At 34.6% G+C, this 20,231-nt stretch overlaps 1 protein-coding gene across 8 annotated transcripts in view; it reads right to left on the bottom strand.

Moving 5' to 3' along the window:
- Positions 1 to 20,231, bottom strand: part of Nmdar2 (NMDA receptor 2) — a 197,322-nt gene that overhangs the window by 47,450 nt on the left and 129,641 nt on the right. Inside the window, exons 1-2 of one of the 8 annotated variants that reach the window (XM_071698971.1) lie at positions 16,965 to 18,430; positions 4,403 to 5,419 (exon numbers count right to left, since the gene is read on the bottom strand). The exons of the other annotated variants lie outside the window; for them this stretch is intronic. Of the exons in view, the coding sequence (XP_071555072.1) occupies positions 4,403 to 4,742 (340 nt within the window). The 5' untranslated portion in view covers positions 4,743 to 5,419; positions 16,965 to 18,430. Of the gene's footprint in view, positions 1 to 4,402; positions 5,420 to 16,964; positions 18,431 to 20,231 lie in introns of those variants that run through there. 8 annotated transcript variants of the gene reach the window in all.

The raw sequence follows: 20,231 nt of genomic DNA on the forward strand, positions 1-20,231 counted from the left end.
TTCTTAACATTTCCGAAATCAGTCCTGGTACGTGCTTTTCGGGTCCGTCCGCAAATTTTCCTTGATGTCTTTTCGAGGACCAGATCGAGAAAATGTCAGAAGAAGAAGACTTGAACTGTAGAAAGACAATTCAAGGTTCCTTCAACAAGTTCAACACGACAACGCGCTAGTGCACGCATCGCTGCTGATTCATTAGGTCTGTTTTTTTTATTGCTGCACTGCTGAACCAGTGCACACATATCTCTGGAATGATCGTATTAAATTAACGGGCCAAGTTTCACTTCTCCTTGTATGTACATTTACGCTCTGTCCCGAATTAATGAAAACGTAATACCACGAATGTAGTAGCTAAATTTGTATCAAGCAACAGCAAGTCGATTAACGTAAATTCCTTTGATCAGGAACTACCTTGACTTCGGGATATACTATAGTCGAGTGCCTCATCGACCATGCGTCCGTAATTTGTTGAGATTGAACGTACACGTTTCGCTAAAGTAAACTTTAGTACAGTAAACCAGTCAAAACACACAATGCTTCTCGAGTGTTACAATTAAAAAGAAATATTATTATATATATTTAACGAAAGGATTGATTTCTGACAAGATCGTTAATGTATTATCTGTTAGAAACAATAAAACTGCATCGTTATTATTGAGAGATCCTGTTTATGCATTTAGTAATATTGTTCCGAATTGTTCTACGAATTATAGCCATACTGAAAAACGATAAATGTCCAGAGTGAGCGACGAACTCGACGAATTAGAGCCGCTTGTTTTAAACTCTCGTCAAGTGTTATTAAATGAGCAGATTATTCACGGCTCGTTGGTATTTGATTTAAATCGATGAATGGGTTATTTACGACTTGGCGTGCTCCACGAAAATTAATAATTCCTAATGAAATGTCAGATTCTCGCTTGTAACAGCACATGGCATTTAAAATTGGATGCGTGGAATTAGCAAATGTGAGCGCTGCTCGCGTCCCATCCGGCAAGTGCCAAATTAATATCCGGTTGTATTTAATTTTGTAATAATCACGTGCTTTTTTTCGAATTATATATTTATTTCCATATAATGCCATACATCGGAATATACCTCGCGATTTAACGTAATCTATTAATCCGTATTGATACCGACGTAAATCCGGTTAACGTATAATTGTACGCGTAATTCATCAAGATTAGTCACCCCTAACAGCACTGCATTCGTGACGTTATTCCGATCATGATATTTGGGAACGACTTAACACAATTTCACCAATCCTGCAGAGCCATTAATATTAACACATCTACATTGGCGAACCAGAAATCGGTCGCGTTTGTTTCGACCAACAATTACGATGCCAATAACGACAATCCTGACAAATCGAGGATTCCACATTATTGGCCGCAAAGATATTTCACCAGTAATTACAATATCAGTAATGATTACGCTACCGTAATCGGAGATACTGGCTTGGGAATGTTGCCTTGGCCGTTGCGGCTCAACGTATATATCGATAGTCAGCTTAACCGCATATTAATTAATCAGCCAATTATGAGCGTATGGAACAGGCTTCTGTAGTTTCACAACTAATGTTTATAAAAATTATTCTATCCTCTATACAATAAATATCAGTAGAAGCGCGTATGACAAAAAAATTTGGTTTCTTCTCTATAGTCATAAAAATGTGATTAATAGTCTAACGCACATGTCTGACTATATACGGCTTCATTCTACTGAGCAATATATTACGTTTATTTATGCACAACTTTTTATTAGCTCAATTAGCTTATCTTGTACGACTTTTATTAGCTCAATTAGCTTATCTTGTACGCGATACATTACAATGGAAATGTAATTCTTTTTAATTTGCAGCGGATTTGTGTCTGAAGTAATCGCGGAAGAGAGAGCGTGATCGTGGGGATGCCAAGAAACAACTATAAAAAACGTAAAAATAGTTTCCCAGTTGGCACTGTCGACATCATACACTCATATTAAGGTATATCTAGTGAAATTTAATTAGACGAGATTGCTTTACCTTTCTCAAAGTATATATACTTGGAAATACATCAAAAATATTGTAAGAGCATCACATTTTTCTAACGTATTTAATTAATATTTTTTAAATTAATCTTTCTAAAGGCAAAATAAAAATATAATTTTACTTATATAACACAAATTACTTATTTACTTGCAGAAATTACTTGTTCTGCGCGATTCTTTCAAGAATTAACAATATTTATATTATTTAGCAAGTTCATAATAAACATGGATCCCTTTATTCTCATTATATCGTAATAATGATATAAAAAATTGTACAAAATGCGCAGATGCAAGTATTTTGTAAGTATAAATTATATTATAATTAAGTTAAGCTTGTTAACTGTATAATTAGGTTAACGAAAATATTATATAATATAATATAACGTTAATAATATAACGCATGATAGAAGATTGTATATTTGCATGCATTACTGTTTAATTATTCCTTCGCGTTTGACCAAACATTTCTCGTGCAAATTTCAGTACGCAGCAGTTTTACCTTCGGTCGTAAATTTCAAAGTTTTATTTAATTGGAACTCGTCCGAGAAGGATTTGACGTTTACGTCATGACGGAATATAAGACTCCAGGCAGTAAAAGTGCGATGTGTTTTTCAAACTTCCTTGCCGTGAAGCATAAATTGAGGTAAGTTTAATTGAATGCACACTGGACATCCCGAGTAAATATCTCACAATTAGTTTAAAAGCTCGCGCAGAGTATAGTGGCGTTTCGGTAAACACAAAACTAATGACAGTTGACATACCTAGCACAATGAAACGAGCTTAATCGATCGCCTGTTCTCTAAACTTGGCACATAAATATTTAATATATTTCTCAAATTAATTAGATTTAGAATTATTCAGTCGTTCACATATTGTTGACTTAGATTGGACTTTTTTAATAAAATAAGACAAATTGGAATTGGATTATATATCACATCTTTTCATGGCTATTATAGCAAATTGATTGCACTGATACTTTATCCAGTAATAATTATTTTAAGAAATTAAAAAAAAGAAGTCTAATTACTCTCTTGCAACAATATATTCTCGTGATCTCAAAGAATATTGAGGAAATTGTACTATTCAAGCATTAATAATACGATCGTACATATCACCTGGAAGAAGGTGGTTTTTATATATAGAGCTCAAAACATCGTCAAGTACCTTAAAGTGGCACGGTTGCGGTCGTTTTGCAAACATCGAGATTGGAATAGCCAGTGAGCTGTCCAAATATTAGACGGAGGAGGGAATTTCAGACGCGAGAATCATATACCGAGTGAAAGCAAACGCGTAAATACACCGACATCGACTCCTCGCCTGTCGTCATGGACGTGTGAGTTAAGCCTGAAATATTGGCTCGCCAGGACATCTTTTGGATGCGAAGAAACGCAATGAGCCAATGTTAATTCCGACAGGTCGTATATCACTCCTACGACCGAACAACGCGCGGAGAAATATTTTCCATGGTAAAATCCTCCTGACCAACGTCGTCAGACGAGGAAAATTACAAGGAGTCTGCGCGCAGTTATGTTTGCTCGGCAATGTTCACACGACGCGAGCAGACTTCAAACACCATTGAATAAAAAGGAAAAATATCACAATGCACGAGAGCATTAGAGGTAATTTTACTTCTTGCGGATTACTTATTGCTAATAAACTTGTGTAAAATTATTTCGGGCGTTGGTGAAATCTATCTTAGTTAAAAAATATACGTATATAATATAAACGTATATACGTATATAATATAAACACCCTGTTATATGTTTAACGTTATTATCGTACTGTATCACATTGTCAAAGTTAATGAGAAAATATGTAGGTAAGAATCTGAGCTTAACATCGCTATAGCAGTGCCCACCTTAGTCCCTTCCGATGGTAGCTGGTTATATTACCTGACATTCATTGTACATATGTTCGGAGAACAAACCGTTTCTCCTCGATTTCACGTGGTAGTTTATTTACCTTTGCATCAGACTGCGCCAGATCTGTATTTATCTGAATCCGCGTAAATCTAATCATATCCTCACATCAATTCAGAAGATGTAATGTTAAAAAACATTATGTAAAGTCATATTAAGTTTAAGAAAGGTTGTTGTGTGTGTCATTAAAATATAATTCAATTAATTACACATAATTATATAATATTATTTTAAATTTGTATAAATCGTGTAATGCTTTTAATCTTGTTATACTTTTGCAAGTAACGAAAAAATGGATTGTTAGTTAACTATTTTATTAACAATATTTCTATTAGATATTTGTTCCAAAAGCTGTAGACTCAAATGTCATAAAATATAGATATCAATCTCTATGTCAAAGGTGTCCGACAACAAAATGAACGCATTCTCCTCGAGACTCAATCAGCCGTAAAAATATTTACCTGTCGGACTTGGTGTGAGCTTCATCATAGTGCTATTGACCTGGGAGTGGGTAAACTCGTATTTGTCCAGGAAAGAGAACCTGGACTGGCCTTTGGTCTCTTTGGACCTGCTATGTTCTCTGTGCATATTTCCGACGGCCCTGTTGATGGCTCTTGTGTATTCGCGCTGGCCGAAACTCGTGTGCGGCACTATCAGGCCGATGCTAAGCTTTGGCAGCGAGGTATTGCTACTGCCTCTCATTAACTTTGGATGATCAGTCTGACCGATCGATGATTTCAATCCGTCCCTCGATGAAGCGACTAGTGCGCCCACCATCAAGAGAACGTATAAGCCACGCATTTTTTTTCCTCTTGAGTCGCGAATTTGATTCTTCTAGCTTTAGTTTCTAGCTTTAATTAGATTTCTGCTGGAGTACTTACTGCTTCATTTTAGGATAAATCAGGTACACGGTTACAAATACGGAAGAACAAGTAATCTGTCGCGTATTAAGCTTTAGTTTTAATAACATTTCGGTCACTATGATGTATTTTTTTCGTACTCTCGTCATTGTCATCATTGAAGATTTACACTTAAAGATTTACACTTTAGACATCACACTTAAAAGCTGTAAGACACCTCACTTTATGCACACTTTTGCTCGCTGAATTTCTTTGTGAATGTAGATTTAATAATGTTGTAGTTATTATCCGTAATATATACTGTATATTTTATTTATTTAATATTTAATTAATGCACGAGGCATTATGGCAAACACATATCACATTCCATCACAACAAGATAAGACACTTTAATAACAGCTTTTTTTTTACTAATGTTTTTACGTATTATTTAACATCAAAAACTGTAAATATATTTCTCTCATATATTATAAACACGATAATATTGTATTCCGTGGAAGGAAGATAAAATTTGATTCACTAGCATAAAACAGACAGTGATATAGACACGAAGATTTTGAAAAATTTGTGAAGCATCGAGGAAATGTCCATCGAGAGTTGCCAGTACTTAGGAAGATACTGAAAGATAAAACAGGATTTTACTTTGATACCAGACGGATAATCCGTAACCGCAAATCAAGTCTCGAATACGTTAAATAAGTAGGTTACTTATGTTCTCACAGATCCTTTACCTTTAAAATGTTTAAATACCTAAGTTCTTCCGTGTTCAAGCTTTGGAGAATTTTATGTGCTTAAGTACTTAAATGCCTCAGTAATTGAATTCACAAATCCTTTAATCCTTAGGCATATAAATATTAAAGTTCTTAGTATTTAATTCTATTATTTAATTTTCTGTCTCCGCTTTCATTCTCAAAAACCGAGCTTTATTTCACTCGTTCTGCGGAACACTTAATAACAGATGCAACAGATAAATACACAAACATTTGGAATTGATATAATATTGATAACAAAAACGCCTCCTTCTGCGGCGTACTGAATATTAAACGTATTCGGATATCAATATACGATGCGAACAAAGTTTGAAACTACAATTGCCTCGATCATGTGTCTATCAATGATTCGACAATGTACTCGGGAATTCCTATTCAGTTCTACTGTAATTAGTATTTCTTTGCCAAGCAACAGCAAGATTGGCCGGAAGCAATTACGACGCTTTCAATTAATCGGCTCGATAATTTCGCGAGGATCTAGAGCGTCAGGACCGTGGCTGAACCAATTACTGAGATTTTCATCCGTCCGTCCGAGAGCCACCTTTGCGTGTAATGCCACATTAATTGGTAATTATAGCGACGTATCATACGCTTACATTTGGTCACGATGCATATTTTCGTTCCTTTTACGTAAAAAAAAATTCATTCTAGCAATGAAATTCAATACTTTATTTTAATAATTAATATAAAGTCTATTCTTGTTAATTGCACTTACTACATTTTTAAAATTTTTTTAAGTCTTTGCGTTTCCTGTTAGTTTCTTGGAAAAGTATGAATGTTTACATGTTTTATTTGAAGTGCAGTAAAATGCCAGAAGTACAATTAGAAGAAACGGACCCGTAATGAATAAATGTGTTTTAACACCAAGTTTTTAAAGGGGTTAGATTTTCTCTGTCGTATCGAATACTCATTTATCAGGTTCGCCGACAATATGACATATACGATAGAATGGAAACGTTCGCAAGAAAAAAAGAGTTGTAAATCCCAACAACAACGGGCAGTGAAGAATGCGGGTTCATACTATATCACGAGCTCTTTTTCTCTCCCTCCGGTATATCTATCTGTCGTAGGGTGCCCAGTGTAGAAATCGACGGAAATGTTATTCGATTGACGGAACTTCGATGTGCTCGCTTTTGCAGTCTCTGATTCACGCAAACAACGTGGAATAACGTTTTTCTTCCGCTTTTTTGCTGACTGTTTCGTGAATTTAATGGACATGGAAGGAAAGGGGAAAAACCAGGTCGCGTTTGATCTGATTTATGAAAATTGGGGTTATCCACAGAGTGCAGAGGCGATGAACGAGAAATTTGCATTACAGCACATCTATTCTCATTTCATGATGACGTCGCGAACGAAATATCGAGTTTAACAAATCCATTATCTCGCGACAGTAAACGTTTTTTCATGTGAAACGCACAAATATCTTTTTTTTTGCAATTTTGCTTTTGCAATTAATAACCATCTGTTTAATGGAACACGATTTGATTATTGCATAATTTTCTTCATTCTCAACAGTATTATATACGCTATTATATACGTATTTTTATAGCCTGTTCAAATTTTAAAAATTATCAAATTTATTTCTATTTTTTAACCGAGAATTATTTTTCTTTAACTTTTAAATAAAATAATTTCAAGGAGCATACGCTGATTTATATTTGGATATCTACTACAATGTTTAAGCAGAGTAAAAAATCAAAATATATACATAAGAAGACATTAAGAATATTTAAATTAAGAGAAAAGTAAATTAAAAGAAAAATTATGTGCGACATAAAGTTGTTTAAGACTGGATACGACTTTGACTCTTTGTCGTAATAAATCAGATGTTACAAGGTCTAACAGTAAAGGAGAAGTGATGACACGCAAGTACATCTAATCCTAATCTCACGGACGCTTGAATGTGGTTTATAACGAGCGAGCCGCGAGAAGCTAAGCTAATTTTCTGAAAACGGCAACAAGATCGCGCGATAAATAAGTCAGTGCTCATTCCGCAACAGCAAATCGTCATTAACGGGAAAAGACACCCCCAGGATTCTGTGGTTTCCGAGCATGCTTTCTCGGCAAACTCGGAAGTTATGCCGTCACTCACGGAATCACCGATAGAAATCGATGCCGAAGTTTAGGGAAGATAGCCGTGTCGGCTCTAGTTGAGCCCTGGATTTCGGAAAGTACTTCGGAAGGATCGCAGTCACGTGTTGTACAGTATCCCGCAACCGATGACCGCCTTTAGCAAAGTTCGAGTCTTGAATAATATTGCAAAAGTTTAGTCGTGAAATGTGTCGAGCTACAACAAAGATCTATCTCACTACATTCGAGAAATTGTATAGTTACCAAAGACAATTAATGTGCATTTAACAAATGGTATTTTTGAAGAAAGTTAATTCATCAAATTTTAATCTTATTATATACACAAAATTATACAAACTAATTTACATGTATACAAATTAAAATAAAATCTTGTACAAAAAAATACTTTAAATAAAAAAGGATAACTTTTAATATATTTTTATAAGTTAATATCTATTAATATCTAAGATCTAAGATATTGAAGTTAATATGTTATTATAAGAAAAATTAATATAGCATAAACATTTTTCCTGACTATATATATGTACATATATGTATATATATATTTTTAATGTTAAATATCTTTATGAACCATTCAATTAAAACAATAGTTTCTTGAAAAGACATTAATATACTTCGTCTTAAATGACACATATCTATTTCGTGAATAGGTATGCACAATTTCCGACAGATTCAAGGTGTCTCGATGATGCCAAAGTTGTTACGAGATGTATCGGATTAAAGCTATTTATGCAAACGGGAAATCAGTGATAACAAGATTCACGGAAATATCCGGGTATCGGTATCTGACAAGATCCCAGCAACGTCAAACCTATTCCAGCCATTTTGCATTTCGACGTACTGTCAGAATTATTGATAGAAACGGGACTTTAAGCTCGGAAGTGTGGAGGGATACAGATCGGAGACGAACTCACTATATTAATAGCTCTCGCACAGATACGCATGACAGCACCTCTCTCACATCGTAACGGAATTTTTAATCATGCCATAATTAGAAGTCTATATACTATTTATTTATAATGTATTGTGAGATGACTATAAGGTTAACAATAACGATTGTTAGAGCTCCGGGGAAAAAATAAAAATTAAAACTATAAACGTAGAAATTGTTACTGCGTTATAATATCACATAGAATTTAGAAAATTATGTTCTGCTTTCATACTTTTGTGTAAAAAACCGTATATCCCCTGTAACTAATTACATGTATTTAAGATTGAATTCTTAATTTAAGAATTACATTGTTGTCGCGCTAGTGCAATTTTTAAAACAATATTCAGCTTTGTAAGAATGGAAGGTAACAAAAATAAGTCCCGTTTCCCTTCCCTTTCGATTCGTACCGAGCGAAATGGGGAAAAAAAATAAATCAAAAAGAAATCGAGATTGCAGGGAATTGAAACGGCAGATATGGTTCACGGGACATTATTGAGGAATCTTAAAGTTAGATAGAACATCCGGCAAAAATTACAGTAATATTCTTTTATTCTGATTCATATCACAATGTGAACATTAGGAAAGAATTTCGTTTAATAAAGGAAAGTTGAATAATTTGCTAAAAACATTTAATTTGTTCTCTTTTAATGTCTGTTTTACATTATATAAACTAAAATAAAATGTAATAAGATTAAGATTAAAATAAACTAAACGGATAAATTTAAGATTAATTTTCAGAAATAAAAGTATGATTAGACAAAATATTGTGATAACATTAGCAATAACATTAATATGCTATTTATAATAATATATTAAACATTAAGAATTCTAATTAGCATTTTTTTAAGATTCAGGATTTTTTAAATAATTAGTTAATTTTGAAGACTGATGAAGTACGTAAACGAAATAAGCTACAATATTTTATATATAAGAATAAATTATTCTTTCTATTATTTTTATTTCTTATATCAATTCACGTCTTTAACAATTAGTAGCTCCAATCTATAATATCACGAGTCATTTTTTATGTTCAATCTCGGCTCTTTAAACTTAAATAATCTCTATTGTTATTTTAACGTTCTCATTTTTTATTTTATTCTATCAATATTCAATATAGCGGTCTCTTCATTTTTCTCAATTTTCGATGCCATTTATTTACCGCAATCAAGCCTTGCATTTTTTATAAACTGTGAAAGAAGCCTCCTTCCTTAATTGGAAGTTTGCGTCAAACATGTTATAAAGTTTAGAAAACAATCAACAATAAATAAAAAGCATTAATTAATTATACTGTAATCAAGCTTTAATGTGCTTAGTTTCAAACAAAAATATACAATAATGCTTTATTATAATACAATAATCATATTAAATTTACCCAATAACAAAAGTGTATATAGATATTTCATTATTTTTGTAATATTAAATTTTAATTCTAATTATTAATCACTATGACCAATTCCTTAAGAACACACGCTTTAGTTTATAAAGTAAATTATACGAAAATAATCATATAAGAAGTTGACGACATATATTACATTTTATAATAATTAGAATGTCAATCATGTAAGTTTGATGATTGCTCAGTTTTCACATTAAATTTCCGATATCGTTCAAGTTATTAAATTACTCTCGTTATGCTTCTCAAATATTGGCGTAAATTTCAATTTTACCTCTAGCATGGACTTTTCTACTCCTTGAAATACAAAGGACATTATTTTTCCATCCATTATTTTAACGTTATCTTATATTCAATGTATTTTAAATTATAAAAACAAATTATGTGTTTATTGTTTGTTATCTATCGAATATGAATTCTTAATATAATCTTTAATTCAAAGAAAATTATATTAAATTTTTATTACCATTACGTTATCAAGTTTTATTTATCTGCAAAAATTATTAGACTAAAACTGAAGATTTCATATTTTCTATTTGTCTCACTCGGCAAAAAATTTTAACTGTTTAATTATAGAAAAGTATATATTTGTTCCACCAATAGTGATTAACAAGAAAAACTCTATTTTTAATCGACAACGTTTGGCAATATCATGACGGTTCGACCATTGGTTTTGGTCGGATTAATCGTCACGTTTCGACCATGGGATTTGGTCTTAATCCGACCAAAACCAATGGTCGAACCGTCATGATATTGCCAAACGTTGTCGATTAAAAATAGAGTTTTTCTTGTTTAATTATACACTAGAACGTTTCATATATTTAATGTTTCTACATCTTATTGTTAGATCTACAATATTATTTAGGCAAACAAACCAAAAGTGTAGCTTGCTTTAATGTAATAGTTATCACATCTTTGTACGCTTTTAATTATATACATTATATTCCCCTCATTTTCTGAGATATTTCATCTTCCAAGGCAATCTATAAAATTTCTCACTCGCGTAAACTTCTTGCGCTCTTAGTGATTTTTCAAATACCTAGTCAAAAACTTTTAATCCATCATTCATGTTACTTCTTTAAGTACGGTCTTTCATCTCAATTTTACCCGTTTACCTCATTTCTCTTCTTTTGTCTAACTTGAAAAGTTAGAATTGAATATGACGCGAGTGTAGAATATGCAAAGATCTGACAAAGCGAACTAATTAAATTTCCATTTTCTGATCCAAGATCGCGTGCGCTGCTGCTTCTTTTTTATATGTAGTTTTCAAAAACTATCGATGTTTCAGTTCTTTTCCATCAATACGTTTTACTAGAAATACGAACGTTTTTTGCGTTTCAATCGTAAAAATTAATTCGATCGTAAAAATTTTACCGACGTACTCCATCATAATAGAACGCGATTAATCAAGAATACTGATCTAAAAGTTTACATATCAAAGCTATTTTGATGTGCACATCAATAAATATCTAGTAAAATGTTCTTAGAGATAAAACTTTACATAATAGTTTACATAATAATTAGCTAACAATGTAAGTAAACAATGCAAGATATATATATTTTGATTCAATCAAGTCAACGATATATTTTCTTAGAGAAAAAATATCATAGTTTTAAATACTGCTCGATTTAAATATATCTCACTTTTTGCGTCATATAATTAACACGAGCTGCTCTGAACAAGATTTTCAACAAATAAAATTACTTTTTGTATATCATTTTGCAAATATATCACACAGTTGCATATAGGACACATTAGAAGCACAATTTTTAAATTGTGTCTTTTTAGTAATAATAATATTAACGCAAATTTCGTGTTTTTTTCGTCAAGATAAAAACCGCAATATTGAAGCGAGAGGGTAATCTTATTTATGCGATTCAAATGGAAAAACAAGAGAAAGATCAATTCTCTTAACGCGTAGGTGGAATCTGGCGTAAACTTGATCTCGCAAACTTTCTGCTTTGCTGATTCAAGGCTTTTCGCGTCAATTTCCTTTCTTTCCTCTCTCCTATTCATTTTCCTCTGCACGATCGGCAGCCCTTCGTCGCAATCAAACGCGTGAAATTAAATTCGATACGAATTGGGGGAGGGCGATGAAGTCGATGAGGCAGGAACGGCCGAGTTGCAAACGTTCAACTGTGTCGAATGACGAAATATATCGCTACGCGTACATTTCACTGTTAATGAGATTAATAATTTCACAAGCCCGATCTGTGAGGTTTCACTATAAATTATATTATGCATTATATATATGAATTTATTTCTCATTCTAAAGAAAAAGCAATTTTGTTATTCGCTGATGGCAGTCTTTGCTATTCTGATTGCCTTTCTTTTTTAGCAATAAATAAACAGATACTCATAAGTGATAAAAATATATAGGCAATCATTAAAATATTTATATCCTTGATATTTTTGTAGAATAAACTTGGGTAAGATGGCTATAGAGGAAAGATGACCAACCCATGTTCATTCGATGTTTCATGACGAGCTAGATTGAGAGAACATGGATTGGCCATCTTTCCTCTATGGCATTCTTACCCGAGTTTACCCTACTTATTATTTTACATGAGCGAGATAAATTTTAGTTTCTTTCACAAAGTGTTGAAAAGAATGATTTTCATTTCTTCTTTCGATGGCAGCATAACATTACATACAACTATAGTTATCAATAATCGTAATATGGCTTCAAATTGTCATGAGCTTGAAATTCAGGCGGAATTATCAGTGCGGTTATCACGGTTTGACTATTTGCTTGTCCACGTGTTTCATAAGCGAAATTCGACGCGTAATATTCACAAATCGGAACCATTGCATTTAAACATTTGCATAATTATTTGATAAAATATAAATAAGTCAAGCAGTACCTATATGTATATCGTGCATCACTCTGTGTATACAATGGCATATTAATTAATTATTTATTAAGGGGTATATTTTATTCTTGAACTTGCTATGAAGATATACACATTCAAAAAGCCACAGAGAAAGATACAACAGTTAGTTTTGTCAATTTACAGTAGCGTATAAAATATTTTATTTTATATTATTTTTTACATTAGTCCATTTAATCATGTTTTTAATATATTATTAAAACGCGTATATATGTCACAGAGAAATTATTAATTTGCAGTAGGTAATACTCTCACACTTATTGTTAGTCATAAGTCATAAACAATAAAACAATCTTGTTGGAGTATAGAATTAAAAATCTGTACGGAATTTTTTATCACTTTGGTTATTAAATAAACTTTTATAATATTATTTTTGTATGTTTTTTATTTGATAACACAGCCAGCTGTTAAAATCACAACGGCGCGGCTGCTACGTTTAACCTGTTGCTTTAAAAATCATTTTTATTTTAACATCTTACCCGTTTGTTTAGAATTCTTTTATATAGAAGTAAAAAAAGTTTTAATATTTTCCTTCTCAAAGATATGTATACGGAAAAGTTTTATTTGTAAAAATGTATTTTTTTCAGAAATTCGTCTGTCTTCGTATATTAATTCATACAAATCGGATTTAAAAAATCGTAATAAAATAATATTAATTGATATAAACACATTTGTGTGTCATAATTACTATTATATATCTGCTACGCGAATTAATAATACACAGATAAGATGGAAAGTGTAGGATTGAACGTATTTACTATCTACAGGTGGTTTGTACACGTGACTCGAATGTCAGTAATGGTCAATATAATTATATCATGGGAATTAAAAAAAATGTGGGATCATAGGGTAAGGGTGAAAGATAAAATGTAATAAAGAACGGATTGCCGGATTGTCGTATATCATGCGGAGGTGACACACTCTGGAATTGCTTTTTTGATCACGCGACCACTTTCTCTTGAAACAAAGGATAACTGCGCTGTTAAGAAAAAAATATATGCTATATATATACATGTATGCTGAGCACGTATATAAAATATATTACATATACATATACATATACATATATACATTACGGTTGTATATACGCCGGAGGGTAATGCAAACAGAACTAAAGGTTATAAGGGAAAGAGAAATGCGAGAAAGATAAAAAGTATAGTCTAGAAAGTTATATCACATTTTTATGGAATTTTCTCTGCGTTTTTGTGGAATGTGTTTTTACCTGAATCAAAGCCAATTAAATTAATGAATTATTTCAAATGGCAAACTCGATATATCGGCTATATCGCTGTAATTAATAATATTGATTAATTATATTTTATATATAATATTAATTAAAATGTTTGACCGCGAATATATAGATACTTGATTTTCACCTGTATAATTTCCATTACTTTAATATACAATTGTATATTTTTATAATTTTATTAGACGTTATATATTTTGTCTATTTTGAAATGGATGCATACAAAAGAAGACCAATGTTAGAATTAAAGTAAACGGAAAAAATAATATAGAAAATGATAGGAAAATTAACGTACGATATAAAAAGATAACGTAAGGTCTACATATTATCAAAATAAAAGATAAAAAAATAACCAAAAACACAGCCAGTGTCATAAAATCGTTACAAAGTGTGAAAAAGTAAGATCTATATGAAACCTTGTACATATTATACATGATAAAAAGTTAATAAAATATTACAAAAGAAAAAATATTTTTCAGTTATTTCGTTAAACATATATGTAAGGTGAATCGAAATCTACGTAAAATGGAACAGAATCATGTTACTTTCTCGAGCACCGAAGACTGCCTGCAGCGTGAAACAAGGTTTAGGGTTACCAATTCGTGAAAGGCAAAAAGGGAAAACGAGCAAGGGAAGAAACAAAAAGTAAAGGCGGCTATTAAGGCCATGCGCCACCCTTCGGTGTTCCAGGTGGTTTAATCTAGACTCTGCGCGATTGCGGAGCAATAAGGTTACTAATGCAGTAAAAGCTGCTCATATATTCGGGCTGAGTCATATTCAATAAACAAGCTTTATGCGGAAAAGCTGCTTAGCTTTATTATGCTATATTAATATATTGGTTATATCGTGATTTGCTTGTCATAATGCTACAAATACGTTTCTCCTTGGTTTGGAAGTATATATTTATTTATTTATTTTAAAACAACTTTTAATTCATTTGGAATTCATTTTTTATTTAAAATTAAAATTGATACATCTCTATTTTAATTTAACAAAAAGATTTTATAGCTTTATTTTAAGTGATTATAAAATTGAATATAATATTTCGCAATAATTTTGTGTTTTTTATTATTTATTTTATAAATATAATCTAATATTTTTAAATATAACCACGTTTCTTAAATAAAGCAAGCGTTTTAATTTATTTATTTACATCTAGATTTATTTATCTTTATTTTATTTAAATGATTCTTTAACCAACCACAAATTTCGTATTTTTATATACATATATTATCTAGCCAATTCCATTAGATATAACATAATCAGCTTTCGTTGAAAAGCAATTCTGGCTTAGCGGGGATTAATAACAAAACAGGAATAAACGTGCTGCATTTTATTCAGATATATTGGAAATTCGTATAAATGGAGGGCAACGAATCGATATCACGTGCAGCAATAATGGATGCGATAACTAAAGAAACGTTGCAGGAGCGTGCTGCTAACCGTTTTGCACTACTCTATACATCACCGATCGCAAACGATCGTTGCGAACGGCACTCGTGAAAATAACATGACATTGACGTCACACATTCCAGTAAACAAAATGTACATCGACCAGAAGATGTATAGGATTGTAGGAAACCGAAGGAGAAAAATTGAAGATAAAACGGGATGACGACGAGAGCGAAGTAAAGAATGTTTCTCGTTCCATTAAGAATATAGACGTGTTTATCCAGCCTTAGGCGCAGGGCTTAATCGATGCGGCCTCCAATTAGCTCCTCGTTAAGCGATGCGCGCCGGAAGGCTGCATTTGAGGTTTGCAGAAGAGTCAGACACGGGCATAGGAATGTAGAATTTCGGCGGCATTACGCAAGCAAGCGTCCATTATTCGGCCTAAGCGTTCTCAGAGCTGCGGATGACCTCGTCATCGACGAACCGATCAAGATACTTAGCGGACAAGAGAGACGTGATATTGAAATCGTGTGCACCACGTTTCGGAGTATTTAGCGCGGCATTAGGTTGATGATTTCGATGGAGTTGACCAACGGAATTAACTCGAGCGTAACACGCCGATGCGCGTGGGAGCTGTTATGATACGAACGCGGGAGAAATGGTACTGTGGACTCGTTCCCGCGGGGTGTGCGCGGCGTCGAAAATTGTCCATTCATATTGGTATATCTCTCTCGCGATGGAGCTTGGAGTACGAGCGATAAGTGCGCCATTCAAATGGGATATTTTCGCGAGCGGTTCACTCGCAAAGCCAAGCGGCGAGAATTGCAATAACATAACGAATTTAGATTTTTGTTGAGAAAAAGCGTATGATCGGCTTTTCGCGCGATTGTTATCAGCTTGAAAGTTGCAAAAGCATAAAAGTTAGAATGCGTTAATTAATATGTAAATCACACGTATTTAAGATAAATATTTTAATGATTAGCTCCTAGTATTAAAATGATCTAAAATTGTAATTATAAATCGTATATTTATTTAAAATATTAAAGGATGTTATTTAAGATATTAAATATTATATCATATGCAGAGGCATAGATTTGAAATTAAAAGAAGCACAAAGGAAATGAAGATATAAAATACGGTACATTGCGACACTTGAACCTTTAGGTATTTCCATTCTTCAAGCGTATGTCTGCAACAACATTCTGGCACATCATATTATATATATATATATCAATATATATATATCAATATATATATATCAATATATATATATTGATAATATAAACAGGTATAAGTTTAATTAAAACTTGTAAATAAATTGCTTTCAATGTTGTGAATAAAGTAAGCGACATTCGAGACTTTGATTTGCAATTAGCCATACTTATCCGCGCTCGCATGGCATCTTTAATATCATCGATGATCCTTTTCTGGATCAACAAGCATGATACCTCTGTGAAGCCGCACAAAGGTGCAATCGCGCGATCTACTTGACAGTGATCGATGTGGCAGTAGGGTCAGGCCGCGACATTATCCGCGCCGACTACGAAGATCCGTTTCTGCGGACACGCCACAACGTTCCTGCGGAATCTGCGAGAGAAGAAAACGGAGACGGACACGCAGGGCGACGGAGAGAGGGATACTCTCCCAGGATCGATCTTAACTCCGAAGATGGAATCAGGTCATTCTCGATCAAAATTGGACGCATCCACGCGTTGCACGATTTCGGTCGCACGAGGTGGAAGGCCACGCTGGTGTGTACACGGGGCCGATCCGCTTCGCACTTCGTCCGAGGATATGTGTTTATTTCAGTCACCGTGCTATTGGCCGTTCGATCACGTTGCAGACGACGCGCTCCGAGTTATTGTCACCCATCAGCTGTTTCGCCGCCACTTTCGCCGCCGCGCTCGGTGCAGCGGGTCTCTTCGGGCTCATTATAAGTCTCGGGCTCGCCGAGGCCGCGCGAAAATCGTCTATATCGACGAGAGTTCGCCAATTATGACCAAGTGTCGGGACTCTTTACGAGGACCGGTGCAGCGGTACACGCGTCGGCACTCGCGAGACAATCGAGACTGGCGGCGATCTTCGGGATAGATGTTCGGATGATTGATCGACGTGTATAACCGCCCCTCGGCTGGTCGGCGAGAATCGGGGGATCCATCGGCGGCTTCCCACGCGGAACGTATCTCGCTCCTCGTCGTCGTATCGCTGACTACGGCACACTCGGCTCACTCCTTCTCACCCTCCTCGCCACCCTCGCTGTTCACGTGACTGGCAAGTTTCACTGGCGCAGTGGAAGCGCTTGCTTGATCCATGCGGTGCACGATCTTTCGATCCGCCGCAGCTCTCTTCCCGGGCACTTTGCGCGCTCCAAAACCGGGCTCAATGGTCGAGACTCGAGATCGCTTCAAGATCCCCTTAATCCTCGAGGGTCTTCAAAAAGTGTAAACGGTGAAAGGAACCTGCCAAGATGCGCGAGCTATTGGCGTGGCACAAAACGAACGGCTCGACGAATTGCCGGGACTGCGACACTTTCACTTGGTTTTGACACGTGCACCGGATGCTGCTGTACGACACCCTTCGATGTCCCGCTGGCACGTGTATGCTCGACGACGCGCACATCAAAGAGAAGAAATCTCAAGACGTAAGACCGATAGGCACGGCGCGAAAACGTGGTGACAGCGGAGACAGCGGGAGAAATAAAAACAAGACGAGATATATAGGCACAAATGGACAGAACGAGAAAAGAAAAAAGAGAAAAGATAAAAAGAGGGAAGGGTAGAAAAAGAATAAGGTGATGAAGAGGAGAGATAGAGAAAAAAGGGACGGCTACCACCCCCGTAGCCTTCGATTTTCGGGAGGAAAGTGAAGGCCACAGACACCGCCCAGCCAACCGCCCGGGTGTGCCAACACGAAAAACCACCCCCGTGGTGTGTTCCACGGCGGATGGCCCGAGTAACCCCATCGCGCATGTGCTCAGTCGCCATGGATACCACGACAGATACGCGCTGACGGCGGCGGCGGTGGCGGTCCACGGTACTTTAAGGGTCGCCAGGATTTTCGCACGTAGCAAGTATATTATCGAGGTTCGGAACTATACATGAAAAATGAAGGACTTTTCTAGTTTCCTCCGTGTCACCCTTGTTGCATCAGGGTTCGACACTCCATTGTCCTTAATGGAAGTGTGGACCAACTCTCGAATGTTGGTGCGACACGAAAGAGGTGGGAAGCAAGGGGGCGAGAAGGAGTAGGAAAACAATGCCGCGAGGGTGACATCCGGTCTGCGGTAGTTTAGCGTGGGCGAGGTCAGCGAAAAAGCGGGATTGTTTATGATATCCATTTTCAACTTTACGACTCAATTCTGGCCAAGATTCACTTATTATAAATAGTGATTAATAGTTGCAATGAGTAATGTGCGATTTTTATACTGATGAGATTTTTTTTCAAGTATCTAGCAAGTCTTTAAAATTAATTATTTATCTAACACTACTCTCAGATATTTATCAATCACGGCAATTATATCAAAAATAGAAAATAATTTTTTTATAAGTACTTAAAAATTTATACAAAAATAATTTTTCAACGAAATAGATTATGATATCTCAATAGTCTGTTACAAAATTAGTAAGACACGAGTTTACGTAAAATAATTACTACCATAAATATTTCTATGTGTGCACAAAAGTAAAAAAACCACCAAAGAATGTTTGAAATTTTATCTAAAATTGAAGTCAAGAGTCTATTAAAGTAAAAAAACTTCAAACAGTAATTATTATTGTCTTAATCGTTAAACGTAAATATCACTTGTGGGAGAAAACTGATTAGTGAATAATTAAGCATAGATCACAATGACATTTTCGCTTAACGAAACATGATTTTATACTCTTCTCGAAAGTAATGTCTGCTTCGTCAAAACTTCAGTGTTAATGCAATAAGCGACTGTAGCGTTATTGAGGTCGAGACAACGATAATGTCCTTCATGCGGAAAGGAACAATTATTACGTCGGACAGAATTTGTGTCACGAACGAGAAATTAGCGGTATATCGTTACAATTATTCTGCATTCTCACGTAGGATATAATTTCGCCTAATTAGAAAAGCATTTCCTCCTGTCTGAATTTAAAATATTTTAACTAAATGTCATTATTACACATATAAACATTTTTATGCGTAAAAAATCACATGCGTAAATATTACATTAATTTTGGAAATATATTGTCGATATTTGTAATCGAATTAGCTATCGTCGATAACGAGATACGAGATAACGGAATACGGCATCGGTAATCGATTAATACAGGTAATTGTATTCACGCAGCCATGTAATTTCGCACACACGTGCACTGAGCACATTGCTATACCTCCTAAATAGAAGATGCCGCCAATCGATACAGATCTTTGTGAGGCATATCACAAGAACAAGACACTCACGCTGCCGTTCATCTCTCTCCAGCAATCTCCTTTTAAGAACTTTCTCCCTTCACAATATGCAAATATAACTCGGTCAAGTAGGCGCCGGTAACCCGGACTCGATTCCACCGACACTCCTTCGCCGTAAGCGCACATCCATTCTTATGTTAATGTAATAAGCATCAGCAGAGGCATCAAAAGATGTTGAAAGAAATTTGTCCGACACGCTCGACGGCGAGCTACTAATAGAGTTGAAAGCATTTAATTAAAGTGGCGAATGGAGGTATATTTGAGATTGTTGCTCGATA

Source organism: Temnothorax nylanderi, unplaced genomic scaffold (assembly GCF_030848795.1).
Source record: "Temnothorax nylanderi isolate EJ_2023f unplaced genomic scaffold, tnyl_v1.0 TNYL_tig0002_pilon, whole genome shotgun sequence".
In the NCBI taxonomy this organism is placed as follows: Eukaryota; Metazoa; Arthropoda; class Insecta; order Hymenoptera; family Formicidae; genus Temnothorax; species Temnothorax nylanderi.